This window comes from Staurois parvus, unplaced genomic scaffold (genome assembly GCF_062004578.1).
Source record: "Staurois parvus isolate SC_StPar_1 unplaced genomic scaffold, SC_StPar_1.0 ptg000011l, whole genome shotgun sequence".
NCBI lineage: Eukaryota > Metazoa > Chordata > Amphibia > Anura > Ranidae > Staurois > Staurois parvus.
The window spans coordinates 28,508,959-28,533,529 of NW_028317807.1; the positions used below are offsets into that span (position 1 = coordinate 28,508,959).

The following is a 24,571-nucleotide window of genomic DNA, read 5'->3' on the forward strand; positions in this document are numbered from 1 at the left end:
ATGAATGATGTAGCTGTAGATTATGAAAAAGCTATCTAATAGGGAGTTGAAACTTAGCTTTCAGTTCAAAAAAGGTGAGCAACCTTCCGCCCCTAATACCCTTAATTTGTTTGATCCCCCTATTGGGCCATATTATAGGATCAGGCATGGTACTGAAACGTGGTAATTTAGGATTATACCAAAGTGGAGTAGATGGTGAGCACCCCACCCCCTCAGTCTGCATGATGTGCTGGACCTTGCCCCACGCCCGGAGAGTGACCTTTATGGAGCCCATCAGTGGAACACACTCCTGGGGGCCCCTGGACAACAGATGATGTAAGCCCTCATAGGATCTCACTAGAGCTTCTTCCAAGACTGTATCCCTATCATTTTTCACTACCCAAAGATGTGCGAAAACCATTTGGCCCACTAAGGGGCATAATTTTTAAGCAGTGAATGTGACTTTCACCAAATTTCACTGGTGGTGAATTAGTCACTGTCATTTAAAACAAATGTACCTGGAAGATTCACCAGCAGGCAATGCTTGGTGCATGTCAAATTCTGGGTATGGTACCGAACCCAAAAGCAAATGTACTATATTGCAGCTTACCAATTCTGTTGTGTGTATAAAAATATACAGTTTTGTGAAAAAGTATTTGCCCCTTCCAATCTTCTATTTCTTTGCATATTTATCACACTTAAATGATTTAGATCATCAAATTTAATATTACACATAGAAAACCCGAGTAAATACAAAATGCAGTTTTTAAATTATGATTGCATTTAATGGAGAAAAAACTGTCCAAACTGTCCTATGTAAAAAATTAATTGCCCTCTAAACCTAAGAACTGGTTGTGTCACATTCATTTTCTGATGTCTACATTCATTTACTTTTTTAGACTTTCTTTCCTTTATTTCATCTGGTGATCCAGCCAGTAAGTCTGTTGTTTTTTTAACAGAACAAGATCTCCTATAAATATATCAGTTAGGAGTGTTGAGACACACCATTTACCACTGGAGTGCATACAATTATCAGCTTTTATTTATTCATGTAAAACCTTTATCTCCAAAAAAAAAAAATGTTGCTGTAACTGCTTGAGAATCTGCAGTGTGAGATGGAGTTCAGCTTCGATTTGTTATGTGTATCTAAATCTGCTAGTATATCTAACATCCTCTCCCCCCAGATTGACAATGCTGCTGTCCAATGGTGCCCCCTGTGCATCTTCATCCAGAGTGGAGGCATATTAATACAGGAGATGTGTTTCTGGCCAGATCACCAGATAAAAACAGAGGGAAAAAAAGTCTAAAAGAGAAAACGAAGGCAGCCACCACATCTAAGGACTGATAAGCTGCAATATTTTAAATTTTTTGGTTTTGGGTACATAAAGTGGAGCTCCACCCAAAAGGGGAAGTCCCACTTTAAGTCTTTGTCCCCCGATCCCCATTAAGGATTGGCACCTTTGGGGAGCGGGTACACAAATTTGACAGGTACCCCCTCCCACTTCCGCTGTGCTCGCCTAAGGCGATAGGAAGCGGAAGTTATCCTCCCTCCCCCCCTACTTGTAGTCTTCTGGGACACGTGACAGGTCCCAGAAGACTACAGGGCCATTCACAAAGCACAGTGGTTCTGGCGCATGCACAGTAGGCAACTGGCTGTGAAGCCACAAGCTGTCACAGCCAGGTGCCCGCACTGAAGATGCCGGCACCAGAGAGAGAAGACAGACGATAAAATCAGCGGTGATGAAGACACAACTGGATTGAGGGACAGGTAAGTGGTTGTATTTTAAAAGTCAGCAGCTACAGTTTTTGTAGTTGATGACTTTTATTTTTTTTTTTAGGTGGAACTCCGCTTTAAGTTAGTGAGAGGGTTGCTTTAAAGGGTAAATGTACTTATTTAACAATGCACGCTTACATTTTTTTCTAGCTCCTGGCTGAATAAGACCCACACTCCCCCTCCATTAATCTGTACTTACCTCAATATCACTGCCACCTCCACTTCAGTCCATTGTCCCCTGCCATGATAATTAGGGTGTTGTAAAATGGAACTGAAAGCCGCTAGGAGGAAGCGGAGAAGCCGTTTTTCAGTTGCTGAAGGGGTGAACTACAGGGGTTCCAGTAAATGCACTTCCCCACTGTATTAATCACCCCCTCCTGTTGAAGTGATGGGGCCCAGGCCCTGTATAGGAGCATCAATGGTACCCCTTTATCAGCAGCCCTGCTCAGACCTGATATGGTTCATGGCCTCACTTTCATTTCCAATCCACAGTGCCAAATGTCAATAATTTCCAGGAAGCAGAGAAGCCATTCTTCAGTTGCTGCAGGAGTGAACTACAGGGGATTGGTTCTAGTAAATGCACTTCCCCACTGTACCGATCACCCCGTCCTGTTCAAGTGATGGGGATCAGGCCCTGTATAGGAGCACCGATGGTACCCCCTTATCAGCAGCCCTGCTCAGACCTGATATGGTTCATGGCCTCAATTTCATTTCCAATCCACAGTGCCAAATGTCTATAATTTCCAGGCAGAAACTTTAGCAGGTTTATAAGTTTTGCCCTTACTCATTGTGTGGAAAGGATGGTCCTGTTCTCCATATGTTGATGATAGTCAATGCCAATGAGGCCTAAATCTATCTTTCTACCCCTCACACATCACTAATTTACTAACATGTAATAATATGGATGTCACACCACTATTTTTTATTCAAAACTGAACTCATAATCCTTTCCCATGTGCCCCTTCCCCTGACTTCTCTGTCAAGGTTGATGGCACAACTGTCAGTCCGTCCCTGCAAGCCAAGTGTAACTCAAGTACCATGCGGTTGGCTGCAGTGTGCTTCAAAAAGTAGTGCCTGCACTACTTTTTTCTGTGATGCAGTGTGTTTTGCAGCCCCTTCAAATGAATGGGTTATCAAAAAGCAAAGCAGGGAAATGCGCTGGATTTGCACAGGAATGCGTGCGTTCAAAAGCATGCATTCCAGTGTGAACTGGCCGTTAGGGGCATACAGTCAAGGAGTTGGCCCCAGGCATCACCAAACCTCTACATGCCACTATATGTCTGTCTTGAATAGAGAAGCACAAAGAGCCAGTGATGACATTACTGGGTCTAAAATTAGGTATTTAATGAAAATGGAAAGTTTTTATTTAAAAATGCATTAACAGGCTGATGATGTAGGGGGGAGGAACCATGGAAGGCAAAATAAAAGCAGATTAACCACTTGCTACCTGTCCGCGGTAAAACTACTACACAGGCAGGCCAGGCAATGTAACTTTACATTGCCACCTGCTTCCAAGTATGCCCCCTGCTGACCTGTGCTGTGATTGTATAGTGAACTCGGTTATTCACCCTGAGGTCATCACAGAGGACAAGGGGGCACTCTTTACGTCTGGAGGAAAAGAAATATCCAAACACGGAAAGGTTTCTTCATAGTGAGAGCTGTGAAAATGTGGAATAAACTCCCTCAAGAGTTGGTTCTGGCCAGCTCAGTGGATTGCTTTAAAAAAGTCCTGGATTCTTTCTTGGATATACAGAATATAACTGTATACTAACATTTCTAGGTAAAGTTGATCCAGGGAATATCCGATTGCCTCTCGGGGGATCAGGAAGGAATTTTTTTCCCTACAGGACCAAATTAGATCATGCTTTGCTGGGTTTTTTTTTGCCTTCCTCTGGATCAACTGTGGGTATAGGATTATAATTTTTTTTTCTTTTAATTGTTGAACGGGATGGTCTTTTGTCTTTTTTTCAGCCAGACTAACTATGTAGCATGAGTTAATCAGCAGGTTTCAGCCAATGATTTCGGCTGAAACCTGGTGATTGGCTGTGTTCAATCACAGAACAGAGTCCTGTGTTTACAAACAATCTGGATGTTTCTTCTCCCTGCCAAGCAGGGATAAAAAAAACCCACCAAATCTCTTAGTAAAAGCAGCACATGTTACACACATTACACTTGTTAGGCGTACAGTTAACACCTTGATTGCCCCTAGATGTTAACCCCTTTCCAGCCAGTGTTATAAGTACAGTGTATTAGTGTCACTATCGACCTCAGTGTCAGTTAGTCAGCTAGTGTACTTCCCAGCAAGTGTCTGTTTGTGGCAGATTGCCCACAACACTATCACAGTCCCACTATAAGTGTGTTACCAGTATCGCATCTATAGCTGCATAAATTCTACTATATCATCATTTGTAGATGCTATAACTATCACACAACCCAATTACTATTCACTTATTGGGATTTTTTTTATTTTACCAAAGATATGTAGCACATTGCATTTTGGCCTAAATTTGGGAAGAAATTTGATTTTATTGGATATGTTTTATATCACACAGTAAAAAATATCTTTTTTTTCAAAATTCTCTTTTATTGTTTATAAAATAAAAATAAAAAACCCAGTGGTGATCAAATACCACCAAAAGAAAGCTATATTTGTGTGAAAAAGATTAGATAAATTTAATTTGGGTACAGTGTTGCATGACCGCGCAATTACCAGTTAAAATAGCGCATTGCTAAATAGCGCATTACTGAATAGCAAAAAATGCCCTGGTCATGAGGGGGTTAAACCTTTCCGGAGGTCAAATGGGTAAAGGTCAGCTTCCTCAAATAAACCAAACAAAATGATTTTTCAAAGTTAATAACAGGAAAGTCCATTGCAATTCTAAAGCTGAGCTAAAACCATATATGAATGAAAAGCAGCTGTTGGCTAAATTCCCTCAATGATCTATTCTGTCTATTCAATAGTAAATCATAATACAGTCTGAATATCAAAGCCAAATACTGTACATTAATAATTCGTTCATCCATTGAAGGGATGTTATGAAGCACAAGCAGCGATTCCTGGGCTCAGGGTGCAGTTCTCCGACTCTCCGCTAGAGACAGGGCGCTGTCCACAAGGGGAGGTGCTGAAAGCAGAAATCACAGGAGCGGACATCTTCCTGAGCAGAAGACGGGCAGCGGAGAGCCGCGGAGGGGAGACGAGGCTGGAGGACTACAGGCTGCCATCATGGTGAAGAGGAAGAGTTCGGAGGGCCAGGATCAGGAGAGACTCCGCGGGATCCCACTGCCCATCCAGATCTTCCTGTGGAGGCAGACTAGGTACATGACAGCTTCCTATTCAATCATATATTATAGAGATGTCATTATTTCCAGGTCATCCTACTCATCCTACCATCTCCGAGTCATACATGATTGGCCATGCAGTATATATATATATATATATATATATATATATATATATATATATATTAGCCTTCCAGATGTCTGTCTCATCTAACATAGATGTCAGTGTTTCCAGATCATCCTACTGATCACAATCACCCTAAGTAAAACCACACACACACACACACACACACACACACGAAACAATCACGTAGGAGGCTTTTATATGTATATATATATATATATATACATATATCTATTCCTTCTACGTGATTGTTTCATTTCATAAAGATGTCATTATTTCTAGATCATCCATCCATCCTGATGCTACTGATCTCAATCACATCTCTAAGTGATACATGATTACCTATCACTGCCTCTACATGTATATATATATATATATATATATATATATATGTGTGTGTTTTCACTTGATTGTGATCAGTAGGATGTTCTGGAAACATTGACATCTATGTTAGATGAGACAAACATCTGGAAGGCTAATATATATATATATATATATATATATATATATATATATATATATATATATGTCTCCTAAATGCTTGTCTCAAAAATGTGTGTCAGTTCATATCCAATGATCATATTCACACTTTTTAAATGATGTCTCTCTCTCTCTCTCTCTCTCTCTCTCTCTCTCTCTCTCTCTCTCTCTCTCTCAATATGTGTGTATATGTATGTATATTTATATTGGGCTCCCCCCGGCATGATCATACCCCTTCCTATATCTATCATTTCTGTGTCGCTGAGCTTTCCCTCCGACTGTTAAATCCTATACACACATTATTTTTATTTCATGCTTTTTTTTAACCACCAGATGTCTCCATTATTTTTTTTTGTGTTACATCACAGTATTAATTACTTCCAGTGCATCTACAAATTGGTTTTCTTTCAGACTTGCCCAGCAGTGCATAGATATAAACCTCTATAATGCACAGTATATTGTCATGTTGTAGCACAGGCTATACAGATGCAGACATAGATAACTATATGGTGACAATAAATGGCTTCTGATCATAGTGGAGGTGACTTCTGTTACCACTGGACACACAAGCACAGAGCAGGAATAGTGCAGCACAGATGAAAATCAGGATTCATGTATATTTCATGAGTGTAGCAGAGCAATTGCACGGTTCAGTTCCAGCAGCCACCACAGCTTTCATGTACTGGAGAAAATACCCAACAAGTGGTAAGGAGAATGAAGCAGAAATGAGAGTGTTTTATAGAGGAGTATCAGCCATGGCCATATGACAGATAATAGCAAGCCTAGAGCAAGAGGCAGGGCAGGCTGTCACTGAGAGCAGAGCCAGTGCATCTCCATCCTCATTATTATTGCATTTCTTAATAATGACCCAAGCCAGCAAGATAAGGATACATTGAGGTTGATTTACTAAAGGCAAATATGTTGTTCACATTGTAAGAGAAATTTCCTATAGCTTAGCGAATGCGGTTAAGTTCTGTTGGTTTCCATGATCATCACATGCAAAAATACAGTTGTTTTTACATTGTCCCTGCATTTGATTGGGTATTCTATGCAAAGTGAAATCTCAATGCCTTCAGTAAGCTATTGGAAATTCCTTTGCAAAGTGAACAGTCTATTTGCTTTTAGTAAATCAGCCTCATTGTGTGAAAGAGCAATGAATAACGATCACATTGAGGTGTAATGGGTTTGAGTTACTAAAAGCAAATAGACTGCTCACTTTGCAAGGGAAGGGAATTTCTCTCATGACGCGTTCCTTCAATTTTACACTGCAACCTCTGTGTTTCTGCTGTTAGGCAGGACGCTGCACAGAAATCATATTAGGCTATTCATTTCTATGTGGTTACCAGAAAAGATATCATTCATGTGTTTGAAAATATCAACTCCTTATATACCGGGTTCATTTTAAAGTGGACGTTTTGTCATTTTTTGGGATACAGAACCAAACACATTAATTACATGTAATGGTGTGCTAATCATGTTCTAAAAGCTGTTGCTTCTTGTAAAGATCCTCCCTATATGTCATTTTCCTAGCGGCCAGATATTGCCTGAAGCGGCTATCTTCTGTTGCTGTAAGGGTTAACAGCAGCTAGTGTGAAGAGTTGTGCCATTTGCACTCTGCCTTCTGCCTTCTCCACCATTCAGAGATCTGCAATGCGTTTTGTGATTGGGCGGTGGGGATCCTGTTCTCCTCCATTCACAGAACAAGATACATTGTGGGAGAACCCTCCACCCCCACCCCCCTAAAAAATGAATAAACTTTAGTTTTAGTAAGTGTGTCATTAGAGGAATATGGAGGATACCCTTGCTAACCTCCTTTTGAAAATGCTAGTTGTCACGCCATTATGCTGCCACACTGCCATCATTACTTTTTGAGTAACTGATCTGAAATTAATATGCAGATTAGAAAAGCTAGAAGTTCTTATTGGCATACTTAATTTCAGTAATCCAAAGGGGTCACCAATACAGCCAAGCAACTAGCATTTTCAGATGGAGAGGTCAGTAATGACAGCTTCTGTGCTTCCATCATGACAAGTTTCCATTAAACAACTTTTCCTCTCACAGTCTTAGAAGGTATCCATCAGCACATGGGATTCAAGTCTTTTATTGGATGTAATTTTACAACCTCCAATTTTACAGCCATTTTTTGTACATCAAGCTAGAAGTGTATACAGTGATTTTCTGATTAAAGGGGCTCTGTCATCAAATAAAAAGATACAAATAATAATAAACCCCACATAAGAAGAATATTCATACTCGCTGGGCCTGTCACCCAAGATTTGAATCTTTGCTCTTTTTAAGAGCTACACCGGGTGAAGAATATTCAGCATACAACATGTGTTTGATATTTGGTCCCCCACTGTCTGCTGTGGTTCAACCCCCCACTGTTATGTCACTACAGAACACAGTAGCAACATAGCAGCCTACAGGTGGAGCCACAGTGCACAGTGGGGGACCAGGCACCCAACACATTCAGAAGTAGACTTGTGCAATTTGTTTCATTTTGATTCCTCTTTTGGATGAAAATTTCATTTTCAGAGATTCAGATGTATCCGAATCTCAGAATGAACACAGAAACTAATGGTAACAAGTAAAAAAAAATTAATGAATACATTTGTTTCTTTTGTTTCATTTGGATGACATCACGTGATGTGTCAGTAGTTTGGGCCTATGAGGAAATTAACTCAATTTTCAAATTTGTTCGATAATTTGGATAACAATTGGATCTGAATTTCATTCTATTCATTATTTCGGATGTACACGAGGCCAGTTAATATTGTCCAAACTGCTTATGCCATTTCTCCTGGTGGGTTGGACTAACATCTAAAAATATTTTTGTTTCTGATATTTTCAGAATGTTTCTGATTCGATTCCATCCAATTCAATAATATATTGAATTTATAGCAATCTTCTGGAAAAACTGCAAAATGTTTCGAATCCACCCAGACCAATGAATATATGAAACGAATGCCAAAGGTGTGAAATGAATTCCGAAAAGGAATCAGTTAAAAATAACGAATATGACAAAATTAAATTAGTCAATTAATAAATGCATCTGAAACAAAACAAAAATTGCTTGTGTGCAGAAGTATGTGGGATGCTGAAAATTCTTTAGGTAATGACAGCAGGGAAAGTAAATATTAATACTCTTCTTTTTTTGTGTCCTTTTAATTTAGTTTGGTAACAGAATTCTTTTTTTTTAAGCTTCACACTGGACAGATATAAAAATGCATCCCAGTCTAGTATTCTGTTCATTGAGATTATTAAATGTAGTTTTACATACATTTAGCATATACCTAAGTCTGTCTTGATAATAGCCTGTATTCCCCTGCACAGCAGCAGTTACACGGGGAGAACAAGGGGCTGCAATGTCACTCATGGCTATAATAATTTGCAGTTCTGTCGTACTTCAGTTGAGAGCTGAGAGAAAACTTCGTCAGTCGGCTGCTTTTCCTTCATTGTTCACTCACAGACAGGCTGGAGGCAGGGAGATGTCCAATTATACTGCTTAGAGGCAATGGAGTGAGTTATCAACCGGTCTGTACAGTCTGGCAGGGGGGCCAAAATAGAATACTGGCTGCAGAGACTTCAAAAACTTTTAGCAGATAAAACATTTCATGTGTATATCTTTCAACTCTGCATTTATATATTACACTGCAGTTCAACTCTAAAGGATTATGTTTAAAGCTGAACTCCGGGATATGTATTTTTTGTCTAAATACAAGAGTCGTGTACTCTTATTTAAATCTTGGTGTCCTTTGTTTTCTTTTCTTCCATATCTGGGTAGTAATCCAGTGTGATTTGTCTTTGTGCAGGAGCTTCCTATAATAAAGACCAGTTACTTCTGCTGTCTTTCATTGTGCAGGGTGGCTGGTCTTGTATCCAGTCCATCCTGTAGTTTTCTGCAGGCAGCCTGTAGGGGAGAATCTCCCACAGCTCTGCTGTCTGCTAAGGCTATTTGTAGTACAGTGGTGATGTCACCACTAGTTTTACAAGGTAAAATCTGGATTTTTAAGCTATTTGAAGCATACAAGGAGGATTTATATCTTTTGTGGCTATTGAACAATATTTTCAAATAAATATGTTGTGTCTGGAGTTCAGCATTAATCAATAATGTAATGTGTCTAAAGTCTGTATGAACCAGTCAATCTTGTTGTTGCAGTGCATTTCTGAGACCCAAGCTTGGCAAGCAGTATGAAGCATCTTGTGTGGTAGGTATCATATTTTTTAGGGGTTTTTTTGTCTGAGGAGTGTTTTTCCCCAATTATTATTATTATTGCTATTTAATATGTATCAGCCTCTTCAATCTTCACAGGAGATTGCCATATACTGTGCAAAGAAAAACAAACTAAGGCTGGCCATACACTATACAATTTTCATACAATTTTCTGTCCAATTTCTACCCAATTTCCTTTGGATTTACCTACAACTGTGTAGCGCAAGGGCCTGCCTGATTGGATACAACTGAAAGTGTTGTTTAGGTTTGACCTCATATTATATGGTTTTTGGTAAATCTACAGCACAAATCTCAAGAAAATTGTATAATGTATGGCCAGGCTTGATTTGGCTTCTAACAGAAAGCTTTTTGGATTCTGAGATCCTTCAGGCTAAGACTGGCCACACATTATACAATTTTCTTGAGAATTTTGCTTTACATTTACCGGAGGGATTTCAGAATCCACAAAGCTTTTTGTTAGAAACCAAATCAAGCCATACAGCAATCTGCACAGGTTGCCTTGATGTGTCTAGCATGTCTGTTCTCATTCATAAGACTTGAGTGGACCATTTTGTTTGTGTGGTTCAAGTATACAGGTGAAACTCGAAACATTAGAATATCGTGCAAAAGATCATTTATTTCAGTAATGCAACTTAAAAGGTGAAACTAATATATGAGATAGACTCATTACATGCAAAGCAAGATAGTTCAAGCCGTGATTTGTCATAATTGTGATTATGGCTTACAGCTCATGAAAACCCCAAATCCACAATCTCAGAAAATTATAATATTACATGCAATCAATAAAACAAGGATTGTACATAGAACAATATCAGACCTCTGAAAAGTATAAGCATGCATATGTATTCAGTACTTGGTTTGGACCCCTTTTGCAGCAATTACTGCCTCAATGCGGCGTGGCATGGAGCTATCAGCCTGTGGCACTGCTGAGGTGTTATGGAAGACCAGGATGCTTCAATAGCGGCCTTCAGCTCTTCTTCATTGTTCTGTCTCATGTCTCTCATCTGTCCCATAGATTCTCTATGGGGTTCAGGTCAGGTGAGTTTGAACCAGGTTTTGGTGCTTTTGGCAGTGTGGGCAGGTGCCAAGTCCTGCTGGAAAATGAGTTCAGCATCCCCATAAAGCTCTTCTGCGGAAGGAAGCATGAAGTGCTCCAAAATCTCCTGGTAGACGGCTGTGTTGACCCTGGACTTAATGAAGCACAGTGGACCAACACCAGCAGATGACATGGCTCCCCAAATCAACACATACTGTGAAAACTTCACACTGGACTTCAAGCATCTTGCAGTGTGTGCCTCTCCATTCTTCCTCCATACTCTGGGTCCTTGGTTTCCAAATGAAATGCAAAAGTTGCTCTCATCAGAAAAGAGGACTTTGGACCACTGAGCAACAGACCAGGTCTGTTTTTCTTTAGCCCAGGTAAGACGCTTCTGACGTTTGTTGCTCAGGAGTGGCTTGACAAGAGGAATACGACATTTGAAGCCCATGTGCAGGATCCGTCTGTGTGTGGTGGCTCTTGATGCACTGACTCCAGCCTCAGTCCACTCCTAGTGAAAGTCCCCAACACTTTTGAATGCCCTTTTCCTGACAATCCTCTCCAGCCTGCGGTCATCCCTGCTGCTTGTGCACCTTTTTCTTCCACACTTTTCCCTTCCACATAACTTCCTATTAATGTGCTTTGATACAGCACTTTGGGAACATCCAACTTCTTTTGCAATTACCTTTTGAGGCTTTCCCTCCTTATGGAGGGTGTCAATTATGGTTTTCTGCACAACTGTCAGGTCAGCAGTCTTTCCCATGATTGTGATTCCTACTGAACCAGACTGAGAGACCATTTAAAGGCTCAGGAACCCTTTGCAGGTGTTATGGCTTAATTAGCTGATTAGAGTGGGACACTTTGAGCCTAGAATATTGCACCTTTTCACAATATTCTAATTTTCTGAGATTGTGGATTTGGGGTTTTCATGAGCTGTAAGCCATAATCATCACAATTATGACAAATCACGGCTTGAACTATCTTGCTTTGCATGTAATGAGTCTATCTCATATATTAGTTTCACCTTTTAAGGTGCATTACTGAAATAAATGAACTTTTGCACAATATTCTAATTTTTTGAGTTTCACCTGTATGGCAGCTGAGTAAGGGCTGTGGTCTGGGAAAGTGATGGAAAGGAGATGTGTGGCTGCAGTTTTCTGCACTGGAAGTTCTTGAGTCTGTAGACAAATGGAAGCTTAGAAGAGTACAGTAGATAGCAGTATCATGATTGGGATAGCAGCATGTTTTCTCATAGGTGGTAAGATTGTAGGAATGAGTAAAGCCTACTGTGTATGAATAAGTGAATGCCAAAAGCGACTGTATGTGCTTAACATCATATTAATTTTAGGAAGCACTGGCTCTTATTCTGTTTTGAAAGATAAAAGAACATTAACAGGATATTACACATAATATTCCACATATGTGTCTAATATGTGTGACCTGTCATTTTCTATTTATTTCCTATGATTGTCAGCTACATGTGGCTATTGTGCAGTATTTTCCTGACTGCAGTATTTCCAAAAAATACCATATTAATGTCATTAGATGGAGCTGATGATCATAGGAAATAAATAGAAAACAACATTTAATGCATATTACACATACTGTAGTATAGGAATTATTTGTTGTGGCTGTAAAGAGGCTGAGACATTAGGATTTTTATTTGACTGTGTAAAAATACAGGGCACAGTGTACTAGTCAGGAACTTGAGATCTTTTTAGACAGTTTTATTCTTCCACAGTTGGTCTCTAAATAAGGAATACCTGGATTCTCCCCTGATGCTCTAGGAGTTGAAGGATGTGGTGGCCAGTTTCTCTAATAATGGCCGTCAGATGGAAATTTCTAAATAATATCAGGATACTGCCCTCTCTTTTCTCCTTTAGACATATAATGAGGCCACTCAATGGAGGCCTTACCTATTCCTGTGCATAAAGCCACAACTGTTGTCCTTTTTAAGAAAGATAAGAATACCTCCCCATCTCATTATCATCCACAGATGTAAAAATCCTTTCATGTAGACCAGGTGTATCCAAACGTTCTAAACAAAGGGCCAGTTTACTGTCCTTCAGATGTTAGAGGGGCCAGACTGTGGCCAGTGGGAGAAGGAAATGCCCCAGCTTCAGTGGGAATACACAACGTCTCAGGTTTGGTGGTCAGTGAGATTAACAAATTACATAGCACCTGTGCCCAGTAGGTGGAGGAATAGTTCCCCATCAATGGTATTAGTGAAAGGAATAGGGCCCCATTGTTGGTGTTAGTAGGAGGAACAGTGCCTAATCAATTATACTCTACCAGTGGGAGGAATAGTGCCCAATCATTTATATCAGTGAAAGGAATAGTGCCCCATCGTTGGTGTCAGTAGAAGTAATAGTGCCCCATTGTTGATGACAGTAGGAGGAATGGTGTCCCATCGTTGGTGTCAGTGGAAAGAATAGTGCCCTATCATTAGTGTCAGTAGGAGAAATAGTGCCCTTTCATTGGTGTCAGTGGTAGTAATAGTACTGCTCAGGGCTGCCCTGTATCCCCTATAATTTTCAATCTCTCTATTGAACCAGCTGCTGCCCTGATTAGATAATCATTAGATAAATAGTGGGATTTATTACAGGAGAAGTAGAGAACAAAAGCTAGCTGTTACCCATTCTTCTCTCCTTCATGTATATCTGTGTAGAATTTAAATGTTTCTAAGGACTTTTTAATTAACTGGGACAAGTCCATACTTCTTCCAATGTACTCCATTCAACAACTTCCTACAAGTTCAGTGTCTCCTATTGAGATAGTGTCTGAAATTAAGTACTTGGATGTCTAGATTCAATACCCAAAGTTCTCCTTGTGATTAAAGGATTTACTAAATATACCCCTTTGTGGCTTAATGATTCCCTGACTTATATCTACTAGATAGGTATATTCCCCAGTGGAGACAGGCACATATTGAAAAAACCATAGTTTAGGCACGTGTCACTAAAGGTTTGATCTCACATCTGTATGCTCTTGGTAACCATTCAGCTTCTATCTTTCATTTTCAAAGCTTAACTAAACTAATTTAAGATAGAAGCTTATTGGTTACCATGTACAGCTGCTCCTGATACTGTCAGCTCAAGTTTTGATACATTTCCTGCAGCAGAGTAAACACAGATGGAAGCAAGACTTGGGTATCATATCAAATGATTATTGGGAAAAGATCCTCCGATTGCTTCCAAGAGTTTCTCTCTCACAATCCAACAGGCTCCCATTATTATGTATTCTGCACAATACCTATCAAACATGTGGTTGCGGAGTTATCCTTGTTGCTCTAGGTGCGGTAGAGATCAGGGTGATCTCTGTGTTAGTGTTACATTTGCTATGAAAGTTCCCCAGTCTGGTTTGATATTGGAACACCAAAAATCAAACAATAATCTCAATAAAACAATGTCTTTATTATATCTGTCAATTTACCCTATTATTTGTATCCTGGGCTTCTTTGATGCTTTAAAACTTGGCCAATTCTGGTATTTTGTGGTGTGGACCGTAGGTATCAGTCTGCTATTTCAGCTGTAATCATGTCTGACCTACCCCTATTTTCTTTTGTTCTTGTTTTGTGCTTTTATTAATTTTTTTTTGTTTTCTCATCATTATGTGTTGTTAACCTTTAAAACTAACCTCTGGATAAAATAGTCAGGTTTTTATTGCTAATAATTCATCAGGATATTAATTGCATCTTGGGCTTTTTTGATGCTTTAAAACTTGACCAATGTTGGTATTTTGTGGCGTGGACCCTAGGTATCAGTCTGCTATTTCAGCTATAATCATGTCTGAACTACCCCTATTTTCTTTTGTTCTTGTTTTGTGCTTTTATTTTGCTTTATTTTTTGTTTTCTTGTTGTCATTATGTGTTGTTAACCTTTAACACTAACCTTTGGATAAAATAGTCAGGATTTTATTGCTAATGATTCATCAAACCATACCACACAGACATCCATAGGTAACCCTTGTAAGTGCATGATTTTACAGTAGCACTGTACAGAATCCAGCAGAAAAGAGAAGACCAGCACACCAAGGAGCTTCTGAAGTAGGATTTACTGAAGTTCCATATCGGCAGAAGAGTTAATCTGGCCATAGATGGTTTGAACTTCGGCCAGTCCCTGCAGGGGCAGACTGATTGTACCCAATTAGATTGTTTTACGACCTGGGTACAACCAGCCTGTTGGATTTTTCATGTAACTATTGCCAGTGGCTATAGCTGCTAGCAATAATAACTGTGCTCTCCCGGCAGGGATGCCCCCCCCACACAGGTTGTAGGAAAGAAAATCACATAATCTATGGCTTGCTTTACACCCACTTTTTGCTGATATTGGACTTGAGTAAGATTCTATTGACTTTCTCTACATTGTCCTTTCTATTTGTCCTGATGTCCTTTATCAATGGGACTGAGAGTGAAGAGAATCCAAAAAATGTTGGTTGTCACCAGAAATCTTCCTGTGGGGATACTTGTTTTGGTAACAACAGTCTGAGTGAGTTTTTAAAAGTCTTTGAAGAGATTTCCTCTATCCTTCTGGTGCACCTCTGAGACATGAATTAAAGAAACGCCCCCTAATGGTACACAGGCAGTGAAAAAATAAAAAAAATTGACAAGGGTTTAAACCAATCTCTGTTGTGCATATCCTAAACTGAAAAAAAGTATTGGCTTTAGATATGTTTTAAGCTGTAAATGGCAGACTGTAATAGATCTCATTTCAGCTTCATGAAGTGCATAGTCTGCACTGCTGCCCTTTAACCACTAGATGTTACTGTGTATACATCAAGTATTTGATTAACAGCCCAATAGAAGACCAGGCAACAAGTGCTGAAGGTGCAAAAATCCCATATTTGTCCTGGAGGACTAGAGTATGTTGTGTACAGATAGTCAATTATTGTAGTTGCCAGGGAACCCTGGCATTCTTGGAAGATATTTAAAGCTCAGCAATAACAAAAGATTTGTAGTACAATATATCTGCACAGTGTTAATGATTACTATTATTTTCTTTCTATACTAGTCATTTGAAAGAGTTTTGGTTGAAAACAAGTTGCATGGCCTTTCTCCTGCCCTCTCAGAAGCTATCCAGAGCATCTCTCGATGGGAATTAGTCCAAGCTGCACTTCCACATGTTTTACATTGTACAGCGACATTGCTCTCCAACAGAAACAAATTAGGTTGGTATTATACCTGGTGTTTGAGACGTTTGACCTAAGTGTTTCGCAGACGTGTGTTTTCTAGTAACTGTAATATTTAGTTTGCCAACATATAAAAAGCTTCATCTTTCTTCTGATCAGACTAGTCTTCATGGCCTGTTTGACTTACACTGTATTAAAGTGTTACTAAACCCACAACAGTAAAATCAGTCTGTATTTGCAGTAAAGCATTCTTGTTGTACTCACTGTGGAACCAAAGGGGTTAATCCTTCGCATTGTGTAAAAAGGCTGTTTTATCCTGTCTTCTCTGATCTTCCCCTTTTTCTATTGTCCCCAATCCACCTGGAAATAGCACAGAGCTCTAGAAGTCACTCTGCACATGCTCAGTTTAGTGTGTATTGCTAGAGAGTCTTTTTTTTTCTTTCGAGGGTGCATGTGATCAGCACAGGGCCGATCGGCGCTGTGCAGATAGAAGTTCAGGGGTTATGCAGCCTCATAGGACAGTTAGAAAACTCCTCCTACAAGCTTTGACCAGTGCTCAGCTGGACACTGATAGAGGTCACAAGACTGCTATATACTGTTGATGAGAAATGGTATTGAGAAGTTTATATTTACTACTATATTTGCATTTCCATGTAGTGTGTACTGTGGGAGACTAGATGTGGTGAATACAGGGTAATGGGTTTTGTAACACTTTAAGGTCCTAATCATAGTTTTATTTTCCACATAGGTCATCAGGATAAGCTTGGTGTTGCAGAAACTAAGCTTCTACATACTCTTCATTGGATGCTTCTGGAAGCTCCACAGGACTGCAGTAATGACAGGTTTAGCACTGACCGGAGTTCTAGCTGGGGTGCTGGTAGTGGTGCCTTTATCCATCAAGAAAACCAAGGCTCTCCAGGACAGCCTAGGCAAAGTAATACCAATGAAGAGGATGAGAACAATCGGAGGAAGTTCCTACAGAATTCTATGGCCACGGTGGAACTCTTTGTTTTCCTTTTTGCTCCTCTAGTCCACAGGATTAAAGTAAGTGGCTCAAAATCCGATTGCATGGGTATTTTTTTATCATGAACCATCTTCTGTGTTATTCTAATTTGCTTGTGTAAAAAGCTAAGAGCTAATTAACAGGGTTTTTTTCTTTTTTAAGGAATCCGATTTGACTTTTCGTCTGGCAAGTGGCCTTTGCATCTGGCAGCCAATGTGGGAACACAGACATCCTGAGGTTCCTGCTTTTACAGCACTGGTTAAACCTATCCGTAACATCATAACAGGTAATTTTGTTTATTTCTTTGTTCTGTACTTAATGGGAAAATAATACTACTTTTTAAAGCAGAACTAAACCAATTGATTTAACAGATGGCAGCTTCCTTGGCTGAAAAAGACAAGAGGGTATAGTTCTGCTTTAAGTAAAATTAAACCTGTCACAAAGCTGAGTTAAAACTCATGTGGAAAAAATGCATACTTTAACTGCTTTCCACCCAGCCACTGTACTGAAACAGCTGGGTGGGACAAGCGCCATTCTTAGAGGACGTACCTGAACTTACTCTCAGACCCTGGGCTCCTTCGTGGCCCTAGGGTCATGCAGCGGTGCAACCCTGTGATGATGTGTCCCTCTGACACAGCGCATCAAAGATCAGGATATGGGCTCTCTGATTGGCTGCCCAATCATGTGTTGGCTGTGTCTAATCACAGCCATTACGCAATGTAAACAGAGGCACGTGCCTCTGTATCGGCTGTCCCCCTGATCTCAGTGAGAGCTCAGTGAAGAGGGGGAGATGGGGAGTTGCTGCAGCCTTTCAGCGATCTGTGTATAGTTGCTGTTTTTACTGTGCAGATACACGCCATTCCACACCACTGCACCAAGCACCATCTGTCCCTGTCCAAGTGCACACCAACATCTGTACCAGTGTCCCATCAACATCTATCACAGTGTGCCAGTGCACAAAACATCTGTCACAGTGTACCAGTGTCCCATCAACATGTGTCATAGTGTACCAGTGCACAAAAACATCTGTCACAGTGTACCAGTGCGTATCAACATCTGCAATAGTGTCTCATTGCAACATCAACATCTGTCAGTGTTCAGCTGCAACATCAACATCTGTTGGTGTCCCTAGTGGACTGGAAACATCTGTCAGTGTCCACAGTGAACCAACAACATCTGTTACAGTATAGCAGTGTCCCATCAACATCTATCACAGTGTACCAGTGCACATCAACATCTGCAATAGTGTTACATTGCGACATCAACATCTGTCAGTGTCCCATTGCAACATCAGCATTTATCGGTGTCTCTAGTGGACCATCAACCTTTGTCAGTGTCCACTGTGGACAATCAACATCTGTCACAGTGTACCAGTGCACAAAACACCTGTCAGTGTACCAGTGTCCCATCATCATCCGTCACAGTGAAACAGTGCACAACACATGTGGCAGTGAACTAGTGTTACATCAACATATGTCACAGTGTATTAGTGTCCCAGCAACATCTGTCACAGTGTACTATTTTCCCATCAACATCTGCAATAGTGTCCTATTGCAACATCAACATTTCTCATTATGCCTACTGGACCTTCAACATTTGTTGGTGACCCTAGTGGACAGTCAACATCTGTCAGTCTCCAAAAATGTTAAAGGTAGACAGGAAATTGGATGTGTGATTTATGCCCCTATAATACCTTATTTTGGGCCTCTGTAGGTAGCTAGACTGTGAAAAAGTCTCACACATGTTGTCTCGCCATACTCAGGAGAAGTAGCAGCATGTATTTTGGGGTGTATTTTTTTAGTATATGCATGCTGTGTATTCAAAATATTTTATAAATTGACACCTTTGTGTAAAAAAAAACATTTTTTCATTTTCTTCCACATCTTCCAAAAACATGTGGCAAAAAAATGACATGTTCAAAAGACTCATAGAAAATACATTGGGGTGTTTGCTTTCCAAAATGTGGCCATTGTGAGGGTGTTTTCATTGTCCTGGTGCACCAGAGCCTTCAGTAGTGTGATAGATAGTCAAGAAATTAGATGCGTAATTTGCGCTCCTTAAAAGCCAAAAGGTGCTTCTTGGATTTTGGGCTCCTCTATGTGGCTAGGCTTTGAAGAAATCTAACTCATGTATCTCCTTACTTGGGAGAAGTAGTAGAATGTGCTTTGGGGTGTAATTGTAAATGTGCATATGCCGTGTGAGAAATAAGTTGTTAAATTGACATTTTGTGGAAAAAAAAATGTATTTAGTTTCTTCGTTATCCAAAGAATTGTGGGAAAAACCAGGGCATGGGCCTGTGCAGTAAGGAGCTGCAATATAAAAGCCTGTATACAAAAGAGCAAGTGCAACAAAATAAACCATAATACAAAATTATAATACAATTATAAATCAAAAATGTATAATATATTAATGTCCAAAATGGTGATATTAGTCCGTTAAGTGTCTGCTTATTTCCACTTTTGTGATCCCACAAAATCCCCAAGGGCTCATGTACACTGCAGCTGCTAAACTCATGTTTAGGAGCTGTTCAGTGTTTTTTTCAGCAGCCCCTGAACTCACCCTAATGTTTTCCTATGTGTCCGTGTACTCATCTTCGTTTACAGTCGTTTACAGGCAGTTGAATTTACAGTCGTTTACAGGCAGTTGAGTTTACAGTCATTTTTTTGAACACAACAAACTTGCATTCAGATGTCGATGTTATCAGCGTTTCAAATGCAAAACGCTTGTAAACACGGCTAAACGTGGCGAATCACGTTTATAAACGTTTGCGGATTTAAATTTGTATTTTAACTCTTCCAGCTCCCAATGCTGTCCAGAGCCTTTTTTCATCATGAAAAATACTTGCAAAGAGTTTTCAAGGTGTTCAGATGGACAAAACACTTAACAGAGGATGTTCCTACCAAGCTTGTCACACATTGTAATGACCAATTCACACCTCAGACCTCTCCCACCCTTGGAAACAAAAGATATGTTAATGCACATGCACACCTCAAATTCCTCATGCAGACCCCCTGCCAGGTGACCTTAATGACTCACTCCACCAGACACCTTTCCCACCCTTGGAAACAAAAGAAATGGTAATGAGCAACACCTAACTAATGTCAACACATACTGCTGTGTCTGCTTCTACTGTGTGTATTTCCCTGAAACAGTCTAAAATAGTTAATAATTTACCACTTTTCAGTGCATTCTGGGCATTTGGGTGGTTCTCCTGTGCTTGTCTTTAAAAAACGCTTCTAAACGCAAACGCGCATAAACATGCATAAACGCGTTATGCAAACGCGGCCAAACAGACGTTTTTTAATCTACGTTTTGTAGTAGATCAGTTTCCATAATTCAGAAATGTCCCTTGTACATGGGGCCTTAGTAATAGATGTATGATAAACCGTAATCTTCACAGAGTCAGAAGAACACTCTTGTGCTCAGAGGAAATCCATGTGCCCAGCTCCAAAGCCCAAAAGGACACACTCCAGCTCCTTGCTGGATCCCAATGACCACTGTGTTTACAAATAATCATTCAACGCTTGAAGGGTTAAAGCATTCCGTCGGCAAGCGTGTCAGCTCCACAGAACTAGCACAGGATGTACAGCCACAAACTTTCAGAGATAAATGATAAGAAGCAATTCTATAGTGTAAAATTGCTACATAAGTTTTATTAAAAGAAGCAAAGTGCACACTCAGAATAAAAAACAAGCCTCTAGGCATCAAGCTATCAGCCATAGATTAGCATTCCTATAAGAAATAAAGGGAATAAGACAATAAATGGAATTCCTATGAGAAGAGCCAGAAAAGTAAGCTGAGAGAGGGGTGCAGGAACACAGAGGGACTGTGGGAGACACCCAGAGGGACCAGTCAAAAGCCAAAGGCCAAGGTTTAAGGCCTAAGCAATGACACTGCTGAAGAGAGGAAGCCAGGTGGCTCGCTATTATTTTACAGTTCCTGTTTTGATGGTGAAATACTCCTGCCTGGGTAACTACTTTATGTTGGACTTTAAAGTGGTTCTCACACAGGACTCAAGCAGGACTTGGCTACTGCTGCTGTCAATCAAATGCAGTGAGGAGGAAGTGGGGGCGGGGGATAAGCCCTACTGTATGTCTCTATAGAGTATGGGTCCATAGACGCACACAGCTTAGGAGCAAACAAGCACTTTGTGCCCCTTAGCAAGTGGTTTACTATGGGGGCACGCGAAGAAGAGGAAGAGTCAAGATTGGCAGCGGGGGACCCTAGAAGAGGAGGTTCAGGGCCGCTCTGTGCAAAACCATTGCACAGAGCAGGTGAGTATAACATATTTATTATTTTAACTTAAAAAAAATTACCTTTAGTGTCACTTTGATTTTGTTTAATAAAAATGGTCCGACAAGCCCAAACACATATCTATCTTGTATATGTACTGTAGTTTTTTGTTTTGTTATGGGTTTTTTTTAGAGATTTAACCATGACCTATGACTCAACAGTAAGTAAAGGGGAAATCACTTTAATGAACAATGTGATAACAATAAAAATGGAGGTTCTAGTACCCCACCCAAAAATGTTTAAATAAATACAGTCTTGACATGATAAATACAGAATAAAGTATTTCATTGTGAAACAGTCAGTGTAACAGGTATTTGGCTATGTTTTGTGTCTTTTCCATAAGAACAGTAAAAGTGGAAATAATACACCTGACATATATTGTAATGTTTAAACTATTTAAACATCTATATTTTAGCAAAACGAAGTTCACCATGCAACAGTCAGAATCAAATTGTGGATTCACCAAAGCAGGATGTAGGATCCACACAGGTACAGCTCTTTGAATACAGTATTTTCCATGATTAATTGCAACATCTACCAAGGGTGTTAAATAAAGCTAGAGTTGGAGAAATGTTCAGGTTCTACCCATAATTATTCAGATCATAAAAAGGTCCTTTGTACAAACCCATGTGCCTATTATACTGTGTTTTTAATATACTGTATTATACACTTGGTGGTATATCAAATATTCTTTATTACGGCAGGGATTTGAGGTTGTGTCTGAAGTAGCTCAGCCTGACTCCATATCCCCCAGTCCACGACCTACTGCATCCAGTTGTCAGAGGGCCAACTCTTTTGATGGTTGTGCCACCTCTCAAACATCACAGGAAAGAGGACCTCCTCCACTTCCAAGGTACCATACTTATTATTAACTTTCACACATAATTAATAATTATGGAATGTTTATAGCAACTTTTATATGTTTTCTGTTCATTTTTAGACCATCACTGGTGATTCCACCATGCCAAAAATCCCGTTATGCCACATACTTCGATGTGGCAGTACTAAGATGTCTGCTCCAACCCTATTGGTCAGAGGAGGGGACACAATGGTCACTTATGTATTATCTCCATCGGCTCAGACACATGCTGGAGGAGAAACCAGAGAAGTCACCTGAGCCTGAGGAGCCTCCAATTCCACGTCCTCGCAGTAGCTCCATGGTGGCAGCTGCTCCTTCTCTTGTCAACACCCATAAAACCCAGGTGGGAATTTACTTGGATAAAGCTTTATAAAATGAAAGTTTTTATATTTAAAGAATTGTTATACTTGTATAGGAATTAGGACATTTGTCATTATTTTGAACAATATTTGCATTTTTTACACTACCACCATTGCATAGATAGCCTTAACACTTCCTCTACCAGCCCTTTACTATTTCTCCTAATTAGGCAGAAGATATGTTCCATAACAAAGAGTGAAAAACCTATATTGGTTGTGACATGCTGCACTCCAGAATTTAACTTGTGATTTTAATCTGAAAATATTTATGAACTTAACGTTGGGAATAAAATAGAGTTTTGTCATAAATAGAAATCTGGAGAATTTCTGATTGGTTTGTGCCCTTGTTCTGTCCAGGTCACACTCTGTTGATCGCAGTGCTCCAGCTAAGTTCTGTCATAATGAAGGCTATGAAAAATAGGAAGATCTAGTGATATTAACTCAGCACTGAGTATAATTGAAGATCTGGACAAATACTTTTGAAATCCTTACCTCCTTTATTTTATAGGATATGACTAAATGTAATGAAGAAGACAGATCCTTGGGCGCAGAGCCATATGCCAAAGTATCACTGACTAATCTTCGAAGACCAGCAATACCAGATCTTTCCTCTGATCTTGGGATAAACATCTTCAAGAAGGTACGATATCAAGTTTTAAAAAATCTAGAAGGTGCAGAACAGCTAATGAAGAAGCATGGATTATAATGTGTAAAAGCCTTTACCTCCACTCTACAGACCACCTAATTTACACCTCAAAGTATTGCATATTTCCATCTCTGTAAAGTTTGGTTTCAGTAAAAAAAAACTTTTGCCTGTTAGCAGTGATAGATGGTGGTTTCCTTCCACTGGGCACTTAATGTTTGGCTACTTGATCCCTTCGATGGCAAAATATTAAATGGCATATTTTATTGTTGGTTGCTTTCCTGTTGGAAAGATTACCCCCCACTTCCTGTCAGTACAGAAAATCATGATATTTCCAATAAGGGACACAGACAAAAGCAGAAACACATTAGCAATGGAAACTGTTTTATTAAAAATGTTTTTATTGCTCTCCATGCAGGTGACAGTCGCTCCCCCATTTCTTTTACCGGCTTCACAGGGGCAGCAAATAAAGGAAAATCTTCCCAATAGAATTACAGACAGAAACTTTAGCTCTGCCCTCACTCTATTCAATTTACTAAAAACTCTTGTCTGTTAGAACAGCACTATATTAGCAGGGTCAGGGGGATCTGAGAAGCATTATAATGCAAAGGTTGTTTGCAATTTTCTTTGCTAAGTGAAGAATTCCATTTATTGTTCTATTCTTTTTAGCAGACTGGAGATAAGTGTATATTAAGAACTTTTCAGCAATAACATACTGGATTAGACATTAATATTGAAACTCAGTTATGTACTTTTGCAGTTTAAGAGCAGAAGAGAAGATAGAGAGAGAAAAGGATCCATACCATACCATCATCAAGGGAAGAAGCGACAGCGCAGAATGGGGGTGCCATTCCTACTTCATGAGGATCACTTGGATGTATCCCCAACCCGCAGTACGTTTTCCTTTGGGAGTTTTTCTGGTATTGGAGAGGACAGGCGCACTATTGAGAAAGGGGGCTGGCAAACCACAATATTAGGTGAGTTTGGTTGCTCAAGGCTTTGCATATTAGTTGTGAGTGGGCAGCCATGTGTAGGGTGTAGGCTGGAAATAACTGCATATTTTTCACAGCCCTCACTTTTTACTACCTATCAGACAGTAAGAGGAGAAAAGTTTTAGGTATACTGGAGAGGATTGTAAATAATTTTTGTAGTTTTGAAATAGGGTGGGATTATCAAAAAAACCTATACACACTGCTTATAAGGATACCAAAAAGTTCAGGAAAGGTTATGCCAAAGCATAATGCCGCTTTCATCTGAAATAAAGATCTAGCATGATATCATTATACAAATATAGAGAAAAGAAGAGAGAGATATTCTAGCCAAGACAAAGTAGCTTGATTTGTATTCAAAAGTTTAAAATAGCTTTTCTATTTATATAGTG

The 24,571-nt window shown here is 39.7% G+C and overlaps 1 protein-coding gene across 9 annotated transcripts in view; it reads left to right on the forward strand.

Moving 5' to 3' along the window:
• The first annotated feature begins 4,888 nt into the window (after window positions 1–4,888).
• UNC80 (unc-80 subunit of NALCN channel complex) overlaps window positions 4,889–24,571 on the forward strand; it is a 223,535-nt gene continuing 203,852 nt past the window's right edge. For all 9 annotated transcript variants that reach the window (XM_089672076.1, XM_089672101.1, XM_089672110.1 and 6 more), the window contains exons 1-10: window positions 4,889–5,068; window positions 9,796–9,844; window positions 15,916–16,072; window positions 16,782–17,077; window positions 17,199–17,322; window positions 21,745–21,818; window positions 22,034–22,182; window positions 22,270–22,531; window positions 23,056–23,187; window positions 23,951–24,167. In XM_089672076.1, coding sequence (XP_089528202.1) covers window positions 4,977–5,068; window positions 9,796–9,844; window positions 15,916–16,072; window positions 16,782–17,077; window positions 17,199–17,322; window positions 21,745–21,818; window positions 22,034–22,182; window positions 22,270–22,531; window positions 23,056–23,187; window positions 23,951–24,167 — 1,552 coding nt within the window. In that variant the 5' untranslated portion in view covers window positions 4,889–4,976. The remainder of the gene's footprint in view (window positions 5,069–9,795; window positions 9,845–15,915; window positions 16,073–16,781; window positions 17,078–17,198; window positions 17,323–21,744; window positions 21,819–22,033; window positions 22,183–22,269; window positions 22,532–23,055; window positions 23,188–23,950; window positions 24,168–24,571) is intronic.